Genomic DNA, 18,940 nt, shown 5'->3' with positions numbered 1-18,940 from the left:
TAAATGCGATTCGCTGAAATTCGATAAGTTCGATAAGACCAAACACAGTTTCAAGTTTAAATTATTATAAAGATTTCTTTTTTATTAAAAACATATAAAAGCCTTAATCTTATTATCATTTTTACAAGATGACATGTACATACTGGACCTCTGAGCCAGTGACTCTACAAGAAGTGTTGTCGACGAAAACAATACCACAATTTTCACAGTTTAAAAAATAAAATTTTCATTAAAAAACGACTTAGGTCAACTGTACGTACACAGGCAAAGAAGACACGCTTCTCTTTCTCTCTCTCTCTTCTTAAAACAAATAAGTTAGCTTCTTCTTCTTCTTCTCCAAATAGAATCAGTTAAATAAATTAATTAAATTTTAATCAATCACGGTACATATTAAGAGGTTGAGGGACAGGACACTTTTACTTTTGGTAATATTAAACATCGTCGACGTACCGACCCTGGACGTATGATGACTGATGGTATCGTCGCCTGGACGAAAAATCCTCATTCTCATCGTTCAGTTGAGCCGATTGCACGTCAACGCCGGGACACGATGGCGTTACAACAATTTGTTCGTATTCATGAACACGTTTTCTGTGAAAATGGTTGGGTGACGGTTAGTAGTGAGCGGAAGGATTTCGGTGACAGACTCAAAATATTACCCGAAACATCGGAATATCACTCCTTTGACCCAAACGAATAATCGGAATTCGGCTGCCAGTCCTGGTTTCACAGCCGGATTTGCCGTGCCTACGTAGAACCATACGATGAAGACGACAGCTAGACAGGAGATAGAGTAGTACCAATTGACCAGGAACATAATGAGGATCTTGAGAACCGCCTGATCATGTCGGATGAAAAAAAAGTTAATTTTTGTCCATATAACTGTTGAATCGAATGGTGCGTACGATCTTTGAGGAGATCGTGCGGTGGCTCTCATTTCATCTTGCATTTTGGTCCTATATTTTCAGTGAAGGAGCCTCTAATACTCCCTCCCTTACCGTACGCACTATTCGAATGACAACCAGTTTCAATTACCCCTATCAGCGACGCCCATCGATTGCAATAGCTCGAATACCAGTTCTTCGTTTTCGAATGAATTGGCGGCCGAATGGGAGCGATCGGTTCGTCCTCGGCAGCATTTGTTTGATCATTATTGTCGCCGGCACCGATTCCATTATCAGTCACATTCGTACTGTTTGTTGTGGCTCCGCCACGGAATATAACACGATCCGGATCGGTGCTGTCAATTGAATTATTGGTGTCGGAAGTGGGAAGATTGTTTGTTAAAGGCTGTGGTGTGTTGGAATGTAACGGAGCCTGGAAATAAATTGGTTTTTTCGCCGGTAAAAATCGATTCGAATTTCGCTACTGTCCATTTGGACTAACCGAAAGACTTTTGTGACGGGTACGGTCGGGGAACAGATGATCCAAATCACTGTCTTGGTCGTTGGTCGAACCATATCGACGCGACTCGTACGACGGACTTTGAGCCTGTATGCGGAATCGTTCTTCCCTTTTGTTTTGAATATCGAATGTTTGAGCCAATGCGAAGTAGGAGTAATCGATGCACGCATACGTCAATAGAAATGGCATCGTTACGATTGGGGCCAAGGTGTTGATGTCACCGACAATTATGAAGGTGATTGTGACTGTGGCCACAACAACCATTGAGTACAGGGGAACTTTGTTCGGACCTCGCTAGAAAAACATTTCGTTTGAGCATTTGACGATCACAACAAAATTACCGCAAAGAACCTACTCCTTTCCCTAACACACCGATTCCTGGAATAACATTCTCCAATGCGATACTCTGCAACACTCTCGGTGTTCCGTACATTGCGCCCAGACATGATGACATACTTGAGACGTAGATACCAGCCAACAGAAGGAACTCCACAGCAGAAACCCTGGCAGTTATCATAAAATCACTGAACAGGTGTGGACGTCTGCACGTCGCTCCGAGAAACAGAATGAACACCAAATACAAAAACGTTCTGGAAAATACGGAACATTCAATCTGATCCAACACATCAGCGTATTAGATGGCCTTACGATGTACTAAATGCCGCCAGAGTTCCGTTCGGAATATCTGTTGATGGAGCCCGTAGATCACCGCTCATATTTATGCCGGACAACACGCCTGTTACGGTGGGAAAGAAAACTCCGAATACTCGGAACCACGTGTAACCATTCTGGTAGTCTGGCCACAGATTTTTCGCCATGTTGTCACTCATCCAACCGTCAAAACCATTCTCCGGATCGTAGCCAACGAAACTTCCAACCATGAAATCCAAGGCCGACAGTAATAGGACGACCAACAAAACGAATTGCAGTTTGATCACCCATTTAACGCCGGCTATATTGATTACACTAAGTAACAGCACAGCTCCGGCTGCAAAGCCTCGAATCGCCCACGTATTATCTTGGAGTCCCACCAATCCAGCCATTGACTCGCCAAAACCTGTTGCAGGAAAGTATTGTTTTCGGTGTCCGATCATCGATGATTGTCATTTCCTTACCTAAAACATTCAGTGCGCATCCGACTGCTTGCCCGAAACAGTATAACAGTCCGAGTGATCCACCGAAACGGGAGCCCAGAGTATGGGCAATTAGGAAGTAAACTCCACCACTTTCGACCCGACATCGTTCACAAATGCCAACAGCTGAGAGAACTGACACCAAGGCAATGCTGACTGTAACAAAGAAAATTTAAAATTTCTTCGATTTCCCACACGACAATCGAGGATTGAGATAACGTTTTGTGTGCATGTGACTGTAAGTTTTGTAATCAACGGGAAAATCTTAATTTATTTTGCGAGATAACAACAATTTCGTCGTCGTTTACAAGTACAGGCATAACGTGGCAATGGTTAGTCATCTTCTAAGACTGACTGTAACTCCCGGTAGTTGCAATAACCCTTCAGCGTTAGGACGATTTGATGGTTACAGATTCTGGAAAATCCTAAACAGTTAGAGGTTCTCGTGGGTCGTAAAAAATTCTTGTACAACTCTCAAGAGGAGGTGTACCCGTGTACCGAAAGGTAAAACTACTCGTGAGTTACAACTACCCAATACTTTGAGGACTGGACTACGGACACACAAGCAAACGTATTTGCTCAGAATACTCTGTTGATACACAACAATAAAAACATAAAAAAAACTGCTGAGATTCTTATCTCCCCACACTTTACCTCATCAACTAACTACCATCGCATGGTCTCGTTAATCTTCAACACAAATATTTCGACTCTGTGTGCGCCTTAAGTAGTACGTTAAGTCAACATAATAATCAGAAACGTAATTATGATAAGACGTCTTAGATCAAGCTTGTCGATAGCAAACATCGATCGCAGGTGACACACAGGCCATTATCAGAACAGCACCGTATAAAATGACTAAGACATGACAAAGAAACGGATTTTCTCCACTCACCCGTTGCAAAAACAATAAGCACCGCATTGACCACACCGGCTTGGGCGACAATCCAACCCGATCTCAAGAACACAATGACACCGAATATGTTGATCAGACACGATGTAAAGACACCATCCCATGTACCAAACAGCACCCGTTGCGATATAAAGAAATTGGTTCGCCACCACGGCTTCTCGCCTTGATCTTCGGCAAATATTTCGTTAGCTCCAGACGCCTGATGGCCACCAGCACCATACTGATATTCATTTCCCAAATCGACAAAACCGCCGGAATTGCCTCGGGGTCTGGTTCGACTGTATTGATGCGTATCTTCATTGCCTAGGCCGTACCTACAGAAATGATGTACGACGTTGGTGTTTTCAGTGTGAAATCGATGGAATTGTTGTAGTGATTCACTATCAACGTAATTGAATTTTTATCAATTTACCTGTCCCAATCGACATTGGCTCGTCGGTAATTTGAACGGTCTGTTGATTCCATCATTTTAGGCTTTTGTTTATTTTGCGAAAGAATTTAAAGCAAAAAAAAAAAAATTTCGACACAAACTTTATCTCAAACTCTTCACTTTAATTGTCGTGTACAATAACGAAGCTTTGAATAAAATTTTCTAATTTCTCCTGAATTGAAGCGGAAGCAAAAATAATTATTTTGATTCGGATAAAAAAATCATGTCAAATTGTGGAGCACCTTTTGACAGGTGTAGGTGTAACTGCTGTGTATCATTTGAGTTTAAATTCGAATATAGCGCTGATACAATCACAAATTGGGTCGATAATATTTTGGCTATTCATTAAATTGATTTTAACACCAATTATCCACGTAATTTCGCATAATTTATCCGTCCAACAGACGATAGTACGAAAGAAAAATTGCCGACGACCGCAACAGAGAACATATACACACCACGCACTTATGTATGGGACTAGACACCATTCACAATTTCATTTTCAAAATGGATTCATTCAGATGTTGATTTTTTGTCATTTTCTTACGTCATTCACCACACGTCATTCACGTCACTTTATTTGAGATTTTATTGACGTATATTGTGAACTTCCGCGTTTTTTGAAAACAAGCGCATTTAGAGAAGTCGATCGTACATTATGGAAAAGGTGTGATATTCACGCAGGGCCATAAGTGTGCTTTAAAATTTAAATTTAAAATGAACGAGTGACCGAAAAATGAACGAATAAATCAACGCTTCCTTATATGAGAATGGGGCGATTGAATGCTGCGTTAAAAATACCTTCTCACGTCCATTTTAGAATTGTCTGCGTACTTACGGCGTAAATGGGGGATTAAGTTGCTAAAATTTAACAATTAGAGGGATAAAAATTCACTTGACGGACGTGAAAAGATGAACGAAAAGGTCTACATTCGTTGACTTAACGTGTCACATATACGGTTATTCACCTGTTAGCGATAACATCAAAAACAAAATTGATGACACGCTCTGGGTAGTACGGTCCTTTATATAGAGTGTTCCATTTCGGAGATGGTTGAAGTTTGTCCCACGGCATCTTCATATTAAAAATACCGAAAGTGAACACGTAACTCATTTTTTGTATGATGTCCCACGGCATAAAAGTGAACTATATCCGAAATGGAACGCCCTATAGGTATGTTCCAAATAGCAGCAAACACGGCAAACACGAACTTCAGCAACCCGAACCACGATGATTTGATCCATAGCAACGTCGCCTACGAGATGTTTCATACAAATATGGCAACGGCGCCTAGATCACGTACAAATACAAATATTATTGAGGTTATGGTTCTATGGATCAAATTTGACAATACATACAGCCTTAGAACAAGCCTATAGTAAAATGTATATAAAAAAAATTGGGGTACACTCGGAGAAGTATAGATTTTGAGATTTTAAGAGACATCACCGTTTTCATCGTTTTTCTGTATTCGGTCGAAATTCAAAATGGAAAGTGCGGAGATCTTTCTAACGTAGCGTCATTTCATACAATGAAACATTGAAATGTACAAGGTTCTGAAAGAATAGGTTAAGACGGTTAAGACACATCTGAGTTGATCACGAAGGCGGTGACTGACACACAAATTTTGACAAATAGATGCTATTTATTGAACATACTCATTACAGATTGTTTGAAATGTCAACCTGATAAAAACTTTTTTTTTTCTTCAAGTTGATATTTCAAACAATCTGTAATGAGTATGTTCAATAAATAGCATCTATTTGTCAAAATTTGTGTGTCAGCCGCCCTCGTGGGTGTCTTAACCTGTTCTTTCAGAACCTTGGAAATGTATTTTTCGGTTCACATCGCATCGTTCACTTAAAATTCAAATTTTAGACACAATTACGGCGTGAATAGACTGTTATGATCAGAGCGAGAGAACCGAAGACTAGTTTATTATAACTTGCCTTGGGGTCATTGTCAAAATATTTCTTTCTCTTTCATCATAACACTCTATTGAGAGATTTAGGGAAATGAAAAAAACCGAAATCTATTTTTCTCCGACTGAACAAGATTTGAAATCAACCAATTAAAAATACTTTGATTGATGGAAGTAATAGATCAGACCCGATAGTAATTCTGGTCATATGCTTGCCGTCTGTAACAGGTTAGTAACAAAGTTTTTCAAGGCAATGGTATTTTACAGTAGAGTTTTCGTGTGATTTTTGTCGAGCAGGGCCAAGTTAGCTTATTAAAAAGCCGTTGAATGATGAAAGAGCCCTTCTTCCTGAGCTGGATTGGAGTCGTAGTAGAGGTCAGTAAACACCTGACTTTTCATTTTTACCGTGAATAATGTTGTTAATTGCGGATGCTGACGCCGTTGAAACTAGTGCTTGAAACCACGACAGAGTAAAGTTAACCAGGCATGAGCGCTGATTTGACTAGGGACCTGAATAATCCCAATATTTTTTGCGAATAAAATTTTTCAATTTGTGTCAGTGTTCATTTGAGCTCATTTTCATGCAGTGTATTAGGTCTCTTATTTGACGTTTCGAAAATGAACGTCAAATTAAGGATTTCATTTTACCCAAAAAAGCCACGGTCTTTCACATATCAGACATTCTTACAGTACCTAACACGAAATTTTATTTTCTAACTAGTGTTGAACTATCGCGACTTCGTCGCTTATTTCCGACGTGGTTTACGAAAAACGTTCTTCCTAACTTCCTAAAGGCTTTTTTAGCATGCATTAGGAAAATAACTATTTCACAATGCAGGCGAAACTTCGGGGGCCTATCTTCGCACTAAAAATAGGCACCACAACAGATTTGAAATAAGTAGCCTACTCCAGGCAGTGAGAATTTTTTTTATTTTAGTTTTTTATATTGGTATACCACTGTGGGGCCCAAAGTAGAATACTTTCTGACCGATCGGGTACAAGACGAACGTATAAAGTAAAATTTTAACTGCAAGGCTTGACGCTCCTCAAGTTGAAAATTCGAATATTTGCATTCCTAAATTTCATTCATCAGGCGGCACCTTCGTACAAGTAATTTGCTAATTTGGGGTCCTCTACGATGTGTGATGGAACGGCTGAAATGAATCCCCTTCGCGTAGCCTTTAGCAGCTATAACAATACGGAAACATTTAGTTCCGATGCCTACCACTGCCACATAAATATTTTTGACCATGATCAAGGTGACGAACCAAAATTATGTCCCAAAATTCGATGCAATGCCTCGTGCAGCCAAACCTCAATTACAACAAAAACGCTTGCCGTGTCGATTTCCTATTGAAATTTATTTAAATTACGTTTAGAGACAACAAAGTGAGAACTTAGACGCCTTTCCGATACTTTTCGCCATACGAATACTCCGTCATCGGCTTGCCGGAGACGCCACAAGTACCGATACCAACACGTCCGTTGACATTTTCCGGCGACGCAAAAATACTTTTGATTTTAATTGATCCTGCCTTTTTGCCGCTTTTCGTTTTGAAATTCAGCCATTTGTTTTTGTCCTGTTCTCGCACTTCCTCCAATTCCTTGAAACGTTGCAGCTTCTTCTGTTTCTTCTTTTTCAAATATTCTTTGTTGTTGGGACGATGGCGTTTTGTTGATGGAAATACTTCGTTCCGGGCGACCCGATCTTTCAGCTCTTTCAGTGTGGTCGTACTACGATTCTGATAAGCGTCGAAAACAACCATCACTTCACCGCCATCGGTGATTCCTTCAATCGTAGCGTCGTAATATACACCGTCTTCGGTCCATTTGGCTTGGCATTTGTCGCCAATTTTCCAGTTTCGTGTCGTTTGCACCAATTTTTCAGCGGCCAACAAAGCAGCTTCGATTTCGTCGTAATACGACGCCGAGGTGGCAGGCTCTACATACGAAGACTTCTTTTGTTCTTCCAATTGAGTTTTGATCAGGTCTCTGGTCAGTTCGATCACTTCATCTAGATCCTTTTTCAGTTTGAGTAATTCGGAATTTTCGGGATCAGTTAGGAGAGCTGCTTCAACCTGGAAGAGATATAGAAATTCCGATCAGTGTTGTTGTTTTCGTCTGTTGTTTATATTGGTTTGGAGGCTATTACGGAAAACAGGTTGCTGTAAACGTTTTACGAGCAAGATTTTTCATTTATTCAAATCAACGTACCTGTTGCAATTGAAGCTTGTAACTCTGTAAATCATCTGCCATCGTTATCGACAAATAATTCTGGTTTTTTGTTCACAAAAAAATAAAAAGTTTTACGAGAACTGACCACAGTGACAACCTTTGTAGAATAAAATTTATTTATGACATTTCAAACAACATGAAGTTGGCTGATACGTTTTTTGAAAAAGCATTCCACATTCCACCAGAATGAATCCGTTCACTTTTTCAAGTAAATGGGAATTTTGCGCGGCAGTTTCAAAACATTATTTGTTTCAAGGTTCTGAAAGACACTTACAAAGGCGGGTGAAACACAAATCTTGACCAATTTAGGCATATTTTGTTAAACTCACTCATTAAAGATTGAAAAAAAAAATATTTTTATCAAGTTGACATTTTACACACAATCTGTAATGAATAAGTTTAACCAAACATGCTTCACACACAATCTTGATTCATACTATATCTTGATATAATTTCATGACGATGGTCAAAATTATCGGCCATCGTAAACATGTTTGTGTCCGTGTGTAAACGTACTGCGTCAATCGGCGAAGGTCATAATAAATTTATTGGGCTGTAACACAATTTAGTTGCATGCAGTGCCGCTTTTAGCTTTTGGGCGCCATAGGGCAATTGGAAAAATAGACGCCAATTTAGTAAAGCTATTTTTTTTAGGGACCTCGGGCGCCATTTTCTTCTGCTCCACTTGGGGCGCCACGGGCATTTGCCCATTTGGCCCATATGGAAAAGGCGGCACTGGTTGCATGTTGCATTTGAGCTCGTCTGCTGAATTGTTTAACATTTACAACGTCTGAATTAGGAAAGGGGAGTAATTATTGACCGCTGAAGTGCACGGTTACACTTCTTATAGTGATAAGTTATCTCGTCTATTTGTGATTGGTTAACTGCGGCTTTAACTCGTCTTTCAACTGATACAAAAGAATCGTATGGTCAAGTTATCAAGTTAGTTATCGAGTCGTTTTTATTCCGTTGGTACTTAGGTGCCTAAACCTTCCTGTGCACATCAATAATTGTGAGTATAACGTTCAGTTTCCAATGTTTATTAAGAGCATACCTAGAGTAAATCTGACAGAATTGTCAATATGAAATTCTGAAATTACTGAGCTATGGCTGCCTGAGTGTCGTAGGATCTTTCGAGAATATTTAGCCTGAAGTATAAATTCTTTAAAGGAACTTAAAATGACAAGTAGTGACAATGCGAATCATGGAATGGAAACGGTGTCAGTCTGTCGTAAGTTAGTGCCTTCACAGAAAGCTATAGTGCTAGCAATTCTCGTTGAACTATGCCATAGCACTGCTACTAGCATTAACATATAAAATATTCGGAGGTTGATGAAATCACAATAAGCAGTGCGTTGCAATCCATACAAACAATTGTAAACGGTAGCTCTTATCACTAAAGCAAAGCATAGTCAATTCAGTGTTCATGCTAGGAGCGGTGCTGTGACTATGCATGTAGCGTAGCATCTGGCAGACACTTCCTTTGCTCTGAACATTTTCATTACAGATTGAAAGCACATTACTTCATTAGTCACAGATCGTCACTTTTTTATCGTCACTGTTGATAGCAATCAACATGGATTCTCTTACTATTAATTGCGATAACTTATCGCAAAGGATTATCTACTCTATGTGACTTTTGGTCAAGAGTGGCTGAAGAGTGTAGATAGAGTCCATTCTAATGTTTTGCAAATATTGTCATCAAAGATGATTACTTCGTTCCAATTCCGCTTCTTAATAACAAACTTATGGTTTATCAAACTCAGAAGATGATCTTGTACTTAAGTGAGGGTTGATTGCTGATGATAAATGATAACTAGTGTTAAATTGCTAACAGTGATAGGCCATTAACCATTTGAAACGATTGAGTAAATAAAGCAAAGTCTAAAAACATTCCAGCAAAATGTCTGCGATTGCAAAGACCTTGGCATACACTAGGGACAACGGCCGTTTAACATTTGACCAGCGATGCTTCTACGAAAAAAATGGTTACCTTGTCATTCGGAAATTGGTTCCTTTAGATATACTTGAAGAATGCAGTCAACGATTTGAAGAAATTGCGTCCGGTCGTATTCATAAAGGCGAAATGACCGTGATGCGAGATGTGTCCGACCGAAAGGTGGTGAACAAAATTCAGGATATAAGTCACGACGATGTCCTTCGTAAGTACGTTGAGTACAGTCCAATGTTGGACATAATCGAAGCTGTCACTGGACCCAATATAATGGCCGTTCACAGTATGCTGATTGCAAAGCCTCCAGATTCGGGATCAAACAGCAGCAGGTTTGTTCCGAAAACGGTATTTCTGCTAACTGTTTTTAGTTACCCCAACTTTGTAGACACCCACCACATCAAGACCTGTACTATTTTCCATTTCGTCCAGTGAATAAAATAATTGGAGCTTGGACTGCAATCGAGCCGTGCGATATTGTCAATGGCTGTCTCTTTATATCGCCAGGATCACACTTGGTTGATACATTATATCCTCACGAGTACCCAGCCGGTGCAAATAACAAGTTATACCACGGAATACAAGTATGCTACTAAATTGTGTCGCAATATTGTCGGCTTACCGTTTCCGTTTTAAATGTTAGGACCTTCCCAATGCGATGCCATGGATAAATCTGGAGATGCAGCCTGGTGATACAGTCTTTCTCCATCCACTTGTCGTTCACGGATCTGGCGTGAACAGGGCGAATCGAACGAGAAAAGCAATATCCTGCCATTATGCCGCTGGCGACTGTAACTACATCAATGTATGTGCGACTACGCCTATGTTCCATATATCCGGTTCCCTCTTTTCACAGACTTTAGACTCTCCCTCCCACCTTTTGAAATACCTGATAACACGCATTTCCGTCTTTCGTCATACCTCATTCGACGAGGACGGGATTTATGGACAACCGCCTAATGTTGAGCTCCCTTAGACAGTAATGCGTTCTGTTTGCTTTTTAGGTGAGAGGTACTGTTCAGGATGCAATTGCTAAAGAGATTACTGAAATAGCGTGTCGTCGACTATCAACAGATGATGTCGAATACAACGACATCTGGCGTTTGAAATCTTCTCTAGTGCGTGGAATACGATCCAATTTGTGAAAACCATTTCAATTTGACTGGCAATAAAGATTGGGGGATGGTAAAATGGAGATAGCACCTAAGCTGTTCGGGGTTTCTCTTTTAATTTTGTAAAATTGTAACAATAAAACTTTCTCAGGCAATCAAGCACTTTAGAGGTCCAACTAAATGTAACAATTTTTCTACCATTACTTCGTATTTGATGTGAGAATTGGTAGGAAAATCAGTCTACACACATCATCTTATTCTTACCTATTGAAAACAAAAGTGAAAAATCAGTTGACCAAGAACCACTTAGTAAGGAAGAATGTGCCATCTTTTATTACCCTTCGCAACCTCTTCAAAATTACGGAAAAACATAAATCGTGCAGAAGAGATATGAATATCTAAATGCAGAACGGGTACATGTCCAATTAGCGAATTATAAGAAAAATGAAATTTCATTGATTTAACTTCGTTTCGAATCGTCTGAAGATGTCGATAAATTTTTTCGATGACTTAGAAGAAAAGACATCGTCAGCCTATTCAAAACGATGGTAAATCAATGACATCTCATTTTTCTTATAATTCGCTAATTGGACATGTGCCCGTTCTGCATTTTAGATATTCATATAGAGTGTTAGGATGAAAGAGAAAGAAATATTTTGACAAGTACCGCAAGACAAGTGTTATAATAAACTGGTCTTCGGTCCTCTCGCTCGCATCGTAAGATGTTGAAAGAGAAGCAAATACTTTGACAAGTCCTCTCGCTCGCATCGTAAGATGTTGAAAGAGAAGCAAAGACTTTGACAAGTACCCCAAGGCAAGTTATGATTAACTGGTATTCGGTCGTCTCGCTCCGATCTTAAGAATGAATCTGCGAAAACTTCATCCAGCTTATGTGAAAATGAAATTCAAGCCTCATCCGATTCGACTGATCGATGGCTCTATAGAATCGCTAGTCTCCCTTGACAATTTTGTGGAACAACTTTACTGCCAAAAATAAAAAGACAACCAGAAAAAAGTTGTTCCACAAAATTGTCAAGGGAGACTAGCGATTCTATAGAGCCATCGATCATTCGGATCGGATGTGGCTTGAATCTCAGTTGTTCGATACCTTGGCAAATTCATTCTTAAACACTCTATTAGGTCTCTTTCGCTTAAATCAACCGAGAGACCAGTACTCATGGGTCTATTCGCATTGCTCGCAAGACGTATATTATATTACCCGCTATATCGCATTTCAACTTTTCAAATTATTTATTTTCCAGTGCTCGTGTTGGTGTTCATATGTTTCGTTCGTTTTGTCTTTGGCTAAAAAAAGTAAATTTAGAAAAGTCATACAGTTTAAGTCAGTAGACAAACCGCGATCGCATTGTTTTCTTCTCTATTTTCTTTTAAACAAGCTCATAATTTGGTGTTTTGGTGTGAACAAATGCAAGTCAACCTATTTTCACTTGTATTTTATCAAGTTTTTCGACCTTTCCTCGAAACACTCAACAAAAAGAGAGAGAGAGAGAGTCTAGTGTTGCCTTGTCAAGTGTTTGTTTGTACAGTGTACACGGAGACAGATGATTTTCATACTTGATTCTTATCACTTATCTACATAAATACAACGTTGTTGGTCATTGTTAATAAAGTAAAACGAGCCACTAATTATTAAGTTAGGTGGTACACCCGTCTTAAACCTACAACTTGTTTTGTGTGGAGCTGCAAATATATATTAGTTGCATTGCTGGTTTTCTCAACAATTTTCTTGTGAGGTCATAATAATTCACTGCAAATAACATCGGTGAGTAAAGTTTCCAGTTTTTTTATTTGTTGTTTGTTTGTTTCGAGAATGAATTAAAACAAACGAGTTTTGCATATATGCGTAGTACTATCATTATACTCGGTAGGGCTAAGTTGTGCGTGTCTTATCAGTCGATTTTTTATTCGTGAATAAGAGTAATTGCGTGCCTGAAAGCGGTAGAAGGGGCAGATAGACTAAAATACTTCGTTGAAGTATTACCATGATTGATTTTCTTAAACATCGTTTTGACTTAAGTTCGTCAACTTGTAACGTCCGTCCTAGTCTAGTCTAGGATATTACAAATAGAGTTAATATAGTTCCATGCATAACCACATTCGTTGCGAACTTTAAAGATTGTATTGGCGCGACACTATATCAAAGCTGGACAAACTAGAAAAATTCCGTTCATGAAATGGTAAATACGTATACTCACATACAATAGGGGTATACCATTATAAGGCGAGTCATCGAGTCATAGGATCTGTATTTTCGCTTGTCTTGTCAGGCATTATTCTGTCAGCTGAGACAGGCCGACATTTTTTTCAAATCAAAATTTGTTTTAGCAGACCTACAGCACCCTTCAAAGTTCACCTATTTTAGTCTAAAAGGGGTGTTTCTCACTGTAGATAAGATCGACAACCCACATAACCTATGTTGGCCTGTAACTACATGACCTCAGATATCCATCGATTCCATGATCGGCCATGTCCCTCGTCACCTGTAGGAGAAAATTAGGGAATAAAATTGCACTTTTCAGATTTCGGTCACCTTACATAGGGGACGGAAATAGTGATTTTGGATTTTAGGGTCCAATTTCTGTCTAGGTACATAAAAATGATTCCACTAAAAAATCGGTCCGATTTCGGTAGGCTGTTTTTCAAAAGAATCTCTCTCGAGTGTTTTTCCACTTTATCTTCGGTGAGAAGCAAAATGCAGTGGATCCGTTTACCCGATGGTAGAGTAGAGATAAAATAAAAGAAATAGATTGTATTACATGTGGTATTATGCTCTTTCAAGCGATAAATTTCACATCAAGTACTAAAATCAATCACATCAATTAGTTACGATAAGAATTTATGTGAATTGGAGCAAAATAGATAACGAACGCATACGTCCAGATAGCACTGCTTTCATTAAACATTTGTAAAATTTGTAAAAAATGAAAATTCCAGCAAAATGTCTGCAAATTCCAAGAAACTGGTGTACACAAGAGACAACTGTCGTTTAACATTTGACCAGCGATGCTTCTACGAAAAGAATGGTTACCTTGTCATTCGGAAATTGGTTCCTTTGGACTTGCTGCAAAAGTGCAGTCAACGATTCGACGACATAGCTTCGGGTGCTGTCAGCAAAGACATAATGACTGTGATGCGAGACGTATCCGACCGAACATCCGTGAACAAAATTCAAGACATAACACAAGACGAAATCCTTCGACTGTACATCAATTACGATCCAATGATCGATATTGTTGAAGCGGTTACCGGACCGAATGTTATGGCTGTTCATAGTATGTTGATTGCGAAGCCGCCGGATTCCGGTGCAAATACTAGCAGGTAGCGATCTGAAGGGTGTATCTGCACTGCATTGCTTGTTATTTTAATTGCATTATTGATCTGCGTTGCAGGCATCCACCTCATCAAGATTTGTACTACTTTGCGTTCCGTCCAGCGGAACGGATAGTAGCTACTTGGACTGCTATTGAACCGTGTGATTCTCTCAACGGATGCCTTTTTGTATCGCCAGGATCGCATTTAGAACAGAAGTTGTACCCTCACGAGTATCCGCCGGGTGCAAATAATAAATTATACCACGGGATACAAGTAAGTCTTTTGCGCATTTTGTGTGTTTGTGGCAAGCGATCTGACCAATTTATGCAAAGAACCTTCCGAATACGACGCAATGGATAGATCTAGAAATGGAACCAGGTGATACCGTTTTCTTCCATCCTTTGTTAATTCATGGATCTGGGGTAAACAAATCGAATCGTACAAGAAAAGCTATATCCTGCCATTACGCCGCTGGCGACTGTCACTACATCGATGTAAGTGACGTCGTCAAACAATGATATGTTAAGATCGCAATTTTATTCTAGAATGTTTCAGATAAAAGGCACTGTTCACGAACCAATCGCCAAGGAAATAGTCGAAGTTGCATGCAAACGATATTCGCTGAGCGGAATCGAGTACAACGATATATGGCGATTGAAAAACACTCTCGTGCGTGGAGTTCGCTCAAATTTGTAAACGTTTTGTATTCGAAATATTCTTTTAATAAGACGATAAAGAACTGGGGAGGTATAGCGAAATTTCATATTTTATAACCATAGCGACAAGGCCCAAGATAGTGTGAATTCATTCGGTCAATAATTTGTATGAAATTTACTGGTAGATGTTACATTAACCGGTAAGAATTACATTTATCGGTAAGCATTACATTTACTTGTAGATGTTACATTTACCGGTAAGCATTACATTTACCGGTAAGCATTACATTTACCGGTAAGCATTACATTTACCGGTAAGCATTACATTTACCGGTAAGCATTACATTTACCGGTAAGCATTACATTTACCGGTAAGCATTACATTTACCGGCAAACGTTACATTTAACGGTAAAGTTCATACAAATTTTTTGAATTCATTAACCTAAATTAATACCTATTAAAGCCGCAATATACATTTCTCTTCTGTCGAAAAAGTTCTCTTTCCTCCCTTCAGTCGCCAAAGAAATTTTTGCCGCTAATGGAGCAGGAACTTTTTTCGACATTCTGGCATGGTGTAGGTTGCAGATAATGTATTAATGACTTTAGTGGGTAATAAAAAACAAGTTTGGTGAATGCGACTTACTTTCAATGTATCAATGTCAGCTCTTGTCAATAACGACAATCTGAAATCTGAAACTGAGTTCTTTTACATACAGCAACCGAACATCTTCAACCAAATAGGATTTTATAACGAAAAAAAAACGACATCGCTCCCAATTCGCATGATATCATCGTTTAAAACTCAAATTACATTAGAGGTTTTGTGCAACCGAGTCTAGGAGGACCCTGTTTCAGTTCTAGTTTAGCAAACTTGTTGGAAGTAGTTGCCGTGCTGTAAAGTGATCTATAATATCTTCACAGCCGAACTGATAAAAAAACTGCTCCTGAATTCGACTTAGAGCAACAATATTCCCACACCTCGATTCATAAATTTGGAAGCAGTTTAAGATTGAACGTTCAGTCGATTTATTAGCAGAGCAACGTTTTTGCGAAGATCTTTTCAAGAATGTATAAAATTGTCGTTCGTTCCACGATCCTCTTCCGTACGTAGCCAGAATTTTCAGCAAGTTAAGGTAGGTTTATGGTATTGAACTCAATCAAATCAACACTGACTTTAATACACCTACACGAATGAATTGCATATGCACGCTTAGAAAACAGCATTCTGAAAACTACCGTACAACGCATAAAAATTTGTGAGAGAAAATATATGAAATTCTCTCACAAATTCGTCTCTCTACGGTCGTGGGGTAGTCTGGCACACTATACAAATTGATGGTGTGCCAGATTCCTCGATGCCGTTGTACGTTAGAAAAGGCCTTACCTCTGCTTTGATGTGTAAATGTGAATCCGGTGCAATCGGTACACAGAAACGGATTAATAAGGCTAGACAAGCTTTCGAGGTCATTTTAATATTTTTTCTTTACATTCAACTGCAAATGTAATCGACCTCCAAATATTTGTTAGTATCCCCACACGGATCTCCAAAGGTTTGAATCGTTGCTGGAACACTGCAAAACTGTTGACCCGAGCAAGCGCCGTTGACAACTGTTAGACTTCGATCCGACGAGCAAAAATCACGACGAATTGCCGCCTTGCCATCATAGTTACAAACACTTGACGACAACCGGCCAAAGTTTGCGCGCAAAACGGAAATGACTTTGCCTGGATCACATCCGATATACAAATGGGTCCACTCACAAGCAACGGCATGTTTGATTGGAGTTGCTGAAAATATATTTGCTGAGTTATCGAAGAGACCGGTTTTAGTGTTCGTTTTTCTTACTCATTGGCAGGCATTGGTACTGAACGTCCAAATATTTGCTGGTATCAGGACATGGATCTCCGAAAACGCTATTTAGAGCTGGTATAGAACATTGTTGCTGATAGGAACAGTAAAGGTCGACTATCTCGTAGCCATTTCTTGCTTGACAAAACTGATTCCGCACTCTACCACTATCAGCACAGATCGTTCCAGACATTCGACCATAGGTTACGCGTAATACGTCAATTATATACCCTGCTGGACAACCAATATTTAAGGTTGTCCACTCACAAGCTATCGTTTGTTTGGCTGCTGCCGGAGCTAATTTAGTTTTAAGGATTGACCGAATCAATCAAAACGATTTAGAATGTCATTCAGTGTCCCAATCAACTTACACGCTATACATTTATATTCCACTTCCAAATATTTGCTGGTGCCGTCACACGGGTCTCCGAAGACACTGTTGGTGGCTGGTATACTGCAGCTGTGCATATTCGAACATCTGCTGCGAACGATGTTCGGGGTCTCAATTGCCATGCAATGCAAATGAGGATTGACGACAATCCCATTGGTGCAAACATTTTTGGACAGTCTACCATAGTTTTCCCTAATCACGTGGATCACTCCAGCACCACAACTAATATTTAATGTGTTACCTTCGCAGGTGATTTTCTTTATAGGCTCTGAATGTAAATAAAAACAATTTTTAACACAACGTCACGTCTACGAATTTACCAATTTTATACTCACTGCCTGCGAAAACTAACACTGAATACGTTGATATTAACAATAAAATATTGAAAATAAACTTAAAACAACTTCCTGGTGTCATCTTTAACATCATCCGGACAATGTAAAGTAAAATGATAGTCAAGACGGAAAAACGATCGTCTTTATAGATAGTTTGTTAGGTACATACCTAAGGCGTGTGAGGTTATTTTGGGAAATTATGTCAAAGCCAATTATTTACGTTTTTCCAAGTTCCAAGTTATTTCCATTGAAATAAAAATGAATTGAAACACGATTGGAAAACATTTGAACAAGTGTCGTCCATATACTTCATATTTCCAAGAAATTTAAACTTGAAAATTAGAGTTGAGTGTCGTGACGACACTGTCGTCAACAACGAGACAGTGAAGAATCTATTATAAGTTATTTGCGTAAACTGTGGGTAAAAAGTGTGAATTTTGTTGATCCGAGGCGAACCCGAGATCATTAATCACACAACAACGAGACGTTTCAATTTTTATCCCGTGTTATCGACGGTGAAAATAATCAAATAGTCGTAGCACTGAAACCAAACACGAGAAATGTTTGTTCTGGCACTTTTATTTTTGAACAAGGATATGCCTGGTTATAGAAAACCTTGGTTGGCTTGTTAGTCCAGCCCCTTGTGTCAGAAAAAGTCGGCTCGCTCGCTTTAAGGTATTCGATTTTTAGACCTTGGTGTGAACCAGGCACAGGGCGGCAAGCAGTTTTTGCTTGTAGGTCATATTGTGAACATATTTCGTCTGTTTTCGCTTTATTAGATAGGTATTGACCGTACCAATCAGGGAAAAAAAAGTTTATGAAATTATGTTCACCGGAGCGTGAGCTAGGTCTCTTGGAGTGAGCTCTTATCTGGCTACTCGGCCGTACAGTGAACGTGGAGTATTTTGTTTTTGTTTGTATTTTCTCGAGTAAATTTTGACCGAATTTCATGAATTTTTTTTGTTTGAAAGGTATTAACGAATGTAAAGCGTCGGTAAAATTTCCGGTCTCCTAACAAAATGGGTGCCGGTGGCCATATTGGATTTAAATAAAAGTGATATCAAGTGATATCTTGGGAAAAATGGTACTTAGAGAGTTTCTGTTAACATGGAAATAATTTGTTATGTGTGTGGGGTGTTTCAGGCATTCCATATATGGACATCTATATATATATATATATATCTATATTCACCTATATTGAGCTATATACGGGCATATAGAGCTATATAATAGCATATTCCTCTGTGAAATGTTTATTTATAGGAAAGCTATTAC

General features: G+C 39.1%; 5 protein-coding genes across 6 annotated transcripts; 2 read left to right on the top strand and 3 right to left on the bottom strand.

The window, feature by feature from the left end:
• Nucleotides 1-61: 61 nt before the first annotated feature.
• LOC119079369 (solute carrier family 12 member 8) lies at nt 62-4,361 on the bottom strand. The gene is made up of 9 exons (XM_037187239.1): nt 3,863-4,361; nt 3,433-3,764; nt 2,520-2,693; nt 2,053-2,461; nt 1,760-1,994; nt 1,387-1,698; nt 1,036-1,317; nt 660-838; nt 62-591 (listed from the first exon to the last, which is right to left on the bottom strand). The coding sequence occupies exons 1-9, from the start codon at nt 3,916-3,918 to the stop codon at nt 432-434; spliced, it is 2,139 nt and encodes a 712-aa protein (XP_037043134.1). The 5' UTR covers nt 3,919-4,361; the 3' UTR covers nt 62-431.
• A 2,783-nt stretch (nt 4,362-7,144) lies between these two features.
• LOC119079391 (survival of motor neuron-related-splicing factor 30) lies at nt 7,145-8,150 on the bottom strand. The gene is made up of 2 exons (XM_037187278.1): nt 8,017-8,150; nt 7,145-7,880 (listed from the first exon to the last, which is right to left on the bottom strand). Exons 1-2 carry the CDS (start codon nt 8,056-8,058, stop codon nt 7,200-7,202), a joined length of 723 nt encoding a protein of 240 aa, XP_037043173.1. The 5' UTR covers nt 8,059-8,150; the 3' UTR covers nt 7,145-7,199.
• A 748-nt stretch (nt 8,151-8,898) lies between these two features.
• LOC119079386 (probable phytanoyl-CoA dioxygenase) lies at nt 8,899-11,259 on the top strand. Its single transcript, XM_037187271.1, has 5 exons — nt 8,899-9,049; nt 9,937-10,320; nt 10,377-10,572; nt 10,632-10,793; nt 10,993-11,259. The coding sequence occupies exons 2-5, from the start codon at nt 9,941-9,943 to the stop codon at nt 11,131-11,133; spliced, it is 879 nt and encodes a 292-aa protein (XP_037043166.1). The 5' UTR covers nt 8,899-9,049; nt 9,937-9,940; the 3' UTR covers nt 11,134-11,259.
• A 1,159-nt stretch (nt 11,260-12,418) lies between these two features.
• Nucleotides 12,419-15,728, top strand: LOC119079385 (phytanoyl-CoA dioxygenase, peroxisomal-like). 2 transcript variants are annotated; one of them, XM_037187270.1, is made up of 5 exons: nt 12,419-12,883; nt 14,056-14,439; nt 14,511-14,706; nt 14,766-14,927; nt 14,989-15,728. In XM_037187270.1, exons 2-5 carry the CDS (start codon nt 14,060-14,062, stop codon nt 15,127-15,129), a joined length of 879 nt encoding a protein of 292 aa, XP_037043165.1. In that variant the 5' UTR covers nt 12,419-12,883; nt 14,056-14,059; the 3' UTR covers nt 15,130-15,728. The 2 variants fall into 2 exon arrangements, with proteins under 2 accessions (XP_037043165.1, XP_037043164.1); XM_037187269.1 differs by lacking the exon at nt 12,419-12,883 and adding an exon at nt 13,276-13,298.
• Nucleotides 15,729-16,518: 790 nt separating this feature from the next.
• Nucleotides 16,519-17,893, bottom strand: LOC119079384 (L-rhamnose-binding lectin CSL3-like). The gene is made up of 4 exons (XM_037187268.1): nt 17,666-17,893; nt 17,311-17,598; nt 16,937-17,236; nt 16,519-16,878 (listed from the first exon to the last, which is right to left on the bottom strand). The coding sequence occupies exons 1-4, from the start codon at nt 17,757-17,759 to the stop codon at nt 16,580-16,582; spliced, it is 981 nt and encodes a 326-aa protein (XP_037043163.1). The 5' UTR covers nt 17,760-17,893; the 3' UTR covers nt 16,519-16,579.
• Between the last annotated feature and the right edge of the window lie 1,047 nt (nt 17,894-18,940).

This window comes from Bradysia coprophila, unplaced genomic scaffold, assembly GCF_014529535.1.
Source record: "Bradysia coprophila strain Holo2 unplaced genomic scaffold, BU_Bcop_v1 contig_324, whole genome shotgun sequence".
Lineage (NCBI taxonomy): Eukaryota > Metazoa > Arthropoda > Insecta > Diptera > Sciaridae > Bradysia > Bradysia coprophila.
The sequence above is the reverse complement of the archived record's forward strand: the minus strand, read 5'-3'. Positions and strand labels throughout refer to the sequence as shown.

What these genes read in the sequence shown, in the direction of transcription:
- LOC119079369 (XM_037187239.1), bottom strand. Translation starts at nt 3,918, where the DNA reads ATGATGGAATCAACAGACCGTTCAAATTACCGACGAGCCAATGTCGAT. An exon ending in ATGCGCACTGAATGTTTTAG is followed by an intron (nt 2,462 to 2,519) that starts GTAAGGAAATGA and finishes TTCCTGCAACAG; the next exon opens with GTTTTGGCGAGTCAATGGCT. An exon ending in CCCGTCACAAAAGTCTTTCG is followed by an intron (nt 1,318 to 1,386) that starts GTTAGTCCAAAT and finishes ATTTATTTCCAG; the next exon opens with GCTCCGTTACATTCCAACAC.
- LOC119079391 (XM_037187278.1), bottom strand. Translation starts at nt 8,058, where the DNA reads ATGGCAGATGATTTACAGAGTTACAAGCTTCAATTGCAACAG. An exon ending in ACAAGCTTCAATTGCAACAG is followed by an intron (nt 7,881 to 8,016) that starts GTACGTTGATTT and finishes TATCTCTTCCAG; the next exon opens with GTTGAAGCAGCTCTCCTAAC.
- LOC119079386 (XM_037187271.1), top strand. Translation starts at nt 9,941, where the DNA reads ATGTCTGCGATTGCAAAGACCTTGGCATACACTAGGGACAACGGCCGT. An exon ending in AGTTATACCACGGAATACAA is followed by an intron (nt 10,573 to 10,631) that starts GTATGCTACTAA and finishes TTTAAATGTTAG; the next exon opens with GACCTTCCCAATGCGATGCC. An exon ending in GCGACTGTAACTACATCAAT is followed by an intron (nt 10,794 to 10,992) that starts GTATGTGCGACT and finishes TTTGCTTTTTAG; the next exon opens with GTGAGAGGTACTGTTCAGGA.
- LOC119079385 (XM_037187269.1), top strand. An exon ending in TCCGGTGCAAATACTAGCAG is followed by an intron (nt 14,440 to 14,510) that starts GTAGCGATCTGA and finishes TCTGCGTTGCAG; the next exon opens with GCATCCACCTCATCAAGATT. An exon ending in AATTATACCACGGGATACAA is followed by an intron (nt 14,707 to 14,765) that starts GTAAGTCTTTTG and finishes ATTTATGCAAAG; the next exon opens with AACCTTCCGAATACGACGCA.
- LOC119079384 (XM_037187268.1), bottom strand. Translation starts at nt 17,759, where the DNA reads ATGATGTTAAAGATGACACCAGGAAGTTGTTTTAAGTTTATTTTCAAT. An exon ending in AGTGTTAGTTTTCGCAGGCA is followed by an intron (nt 17,599 to 17,665) that starts GTGAGTATAAAA and finishes ATTTACATTCAG; the next exon opens with AGCCTATAAAGAAAATCACC. An exon ending in GTACCAATGCCTGCCAATGA is followed by an intron (nt 16,879 to 16,936) that starts GTAAGAAAAACG and finishes ATATATTTTCAG; the next exon opens with CAACTCCAATCAAACATGCC.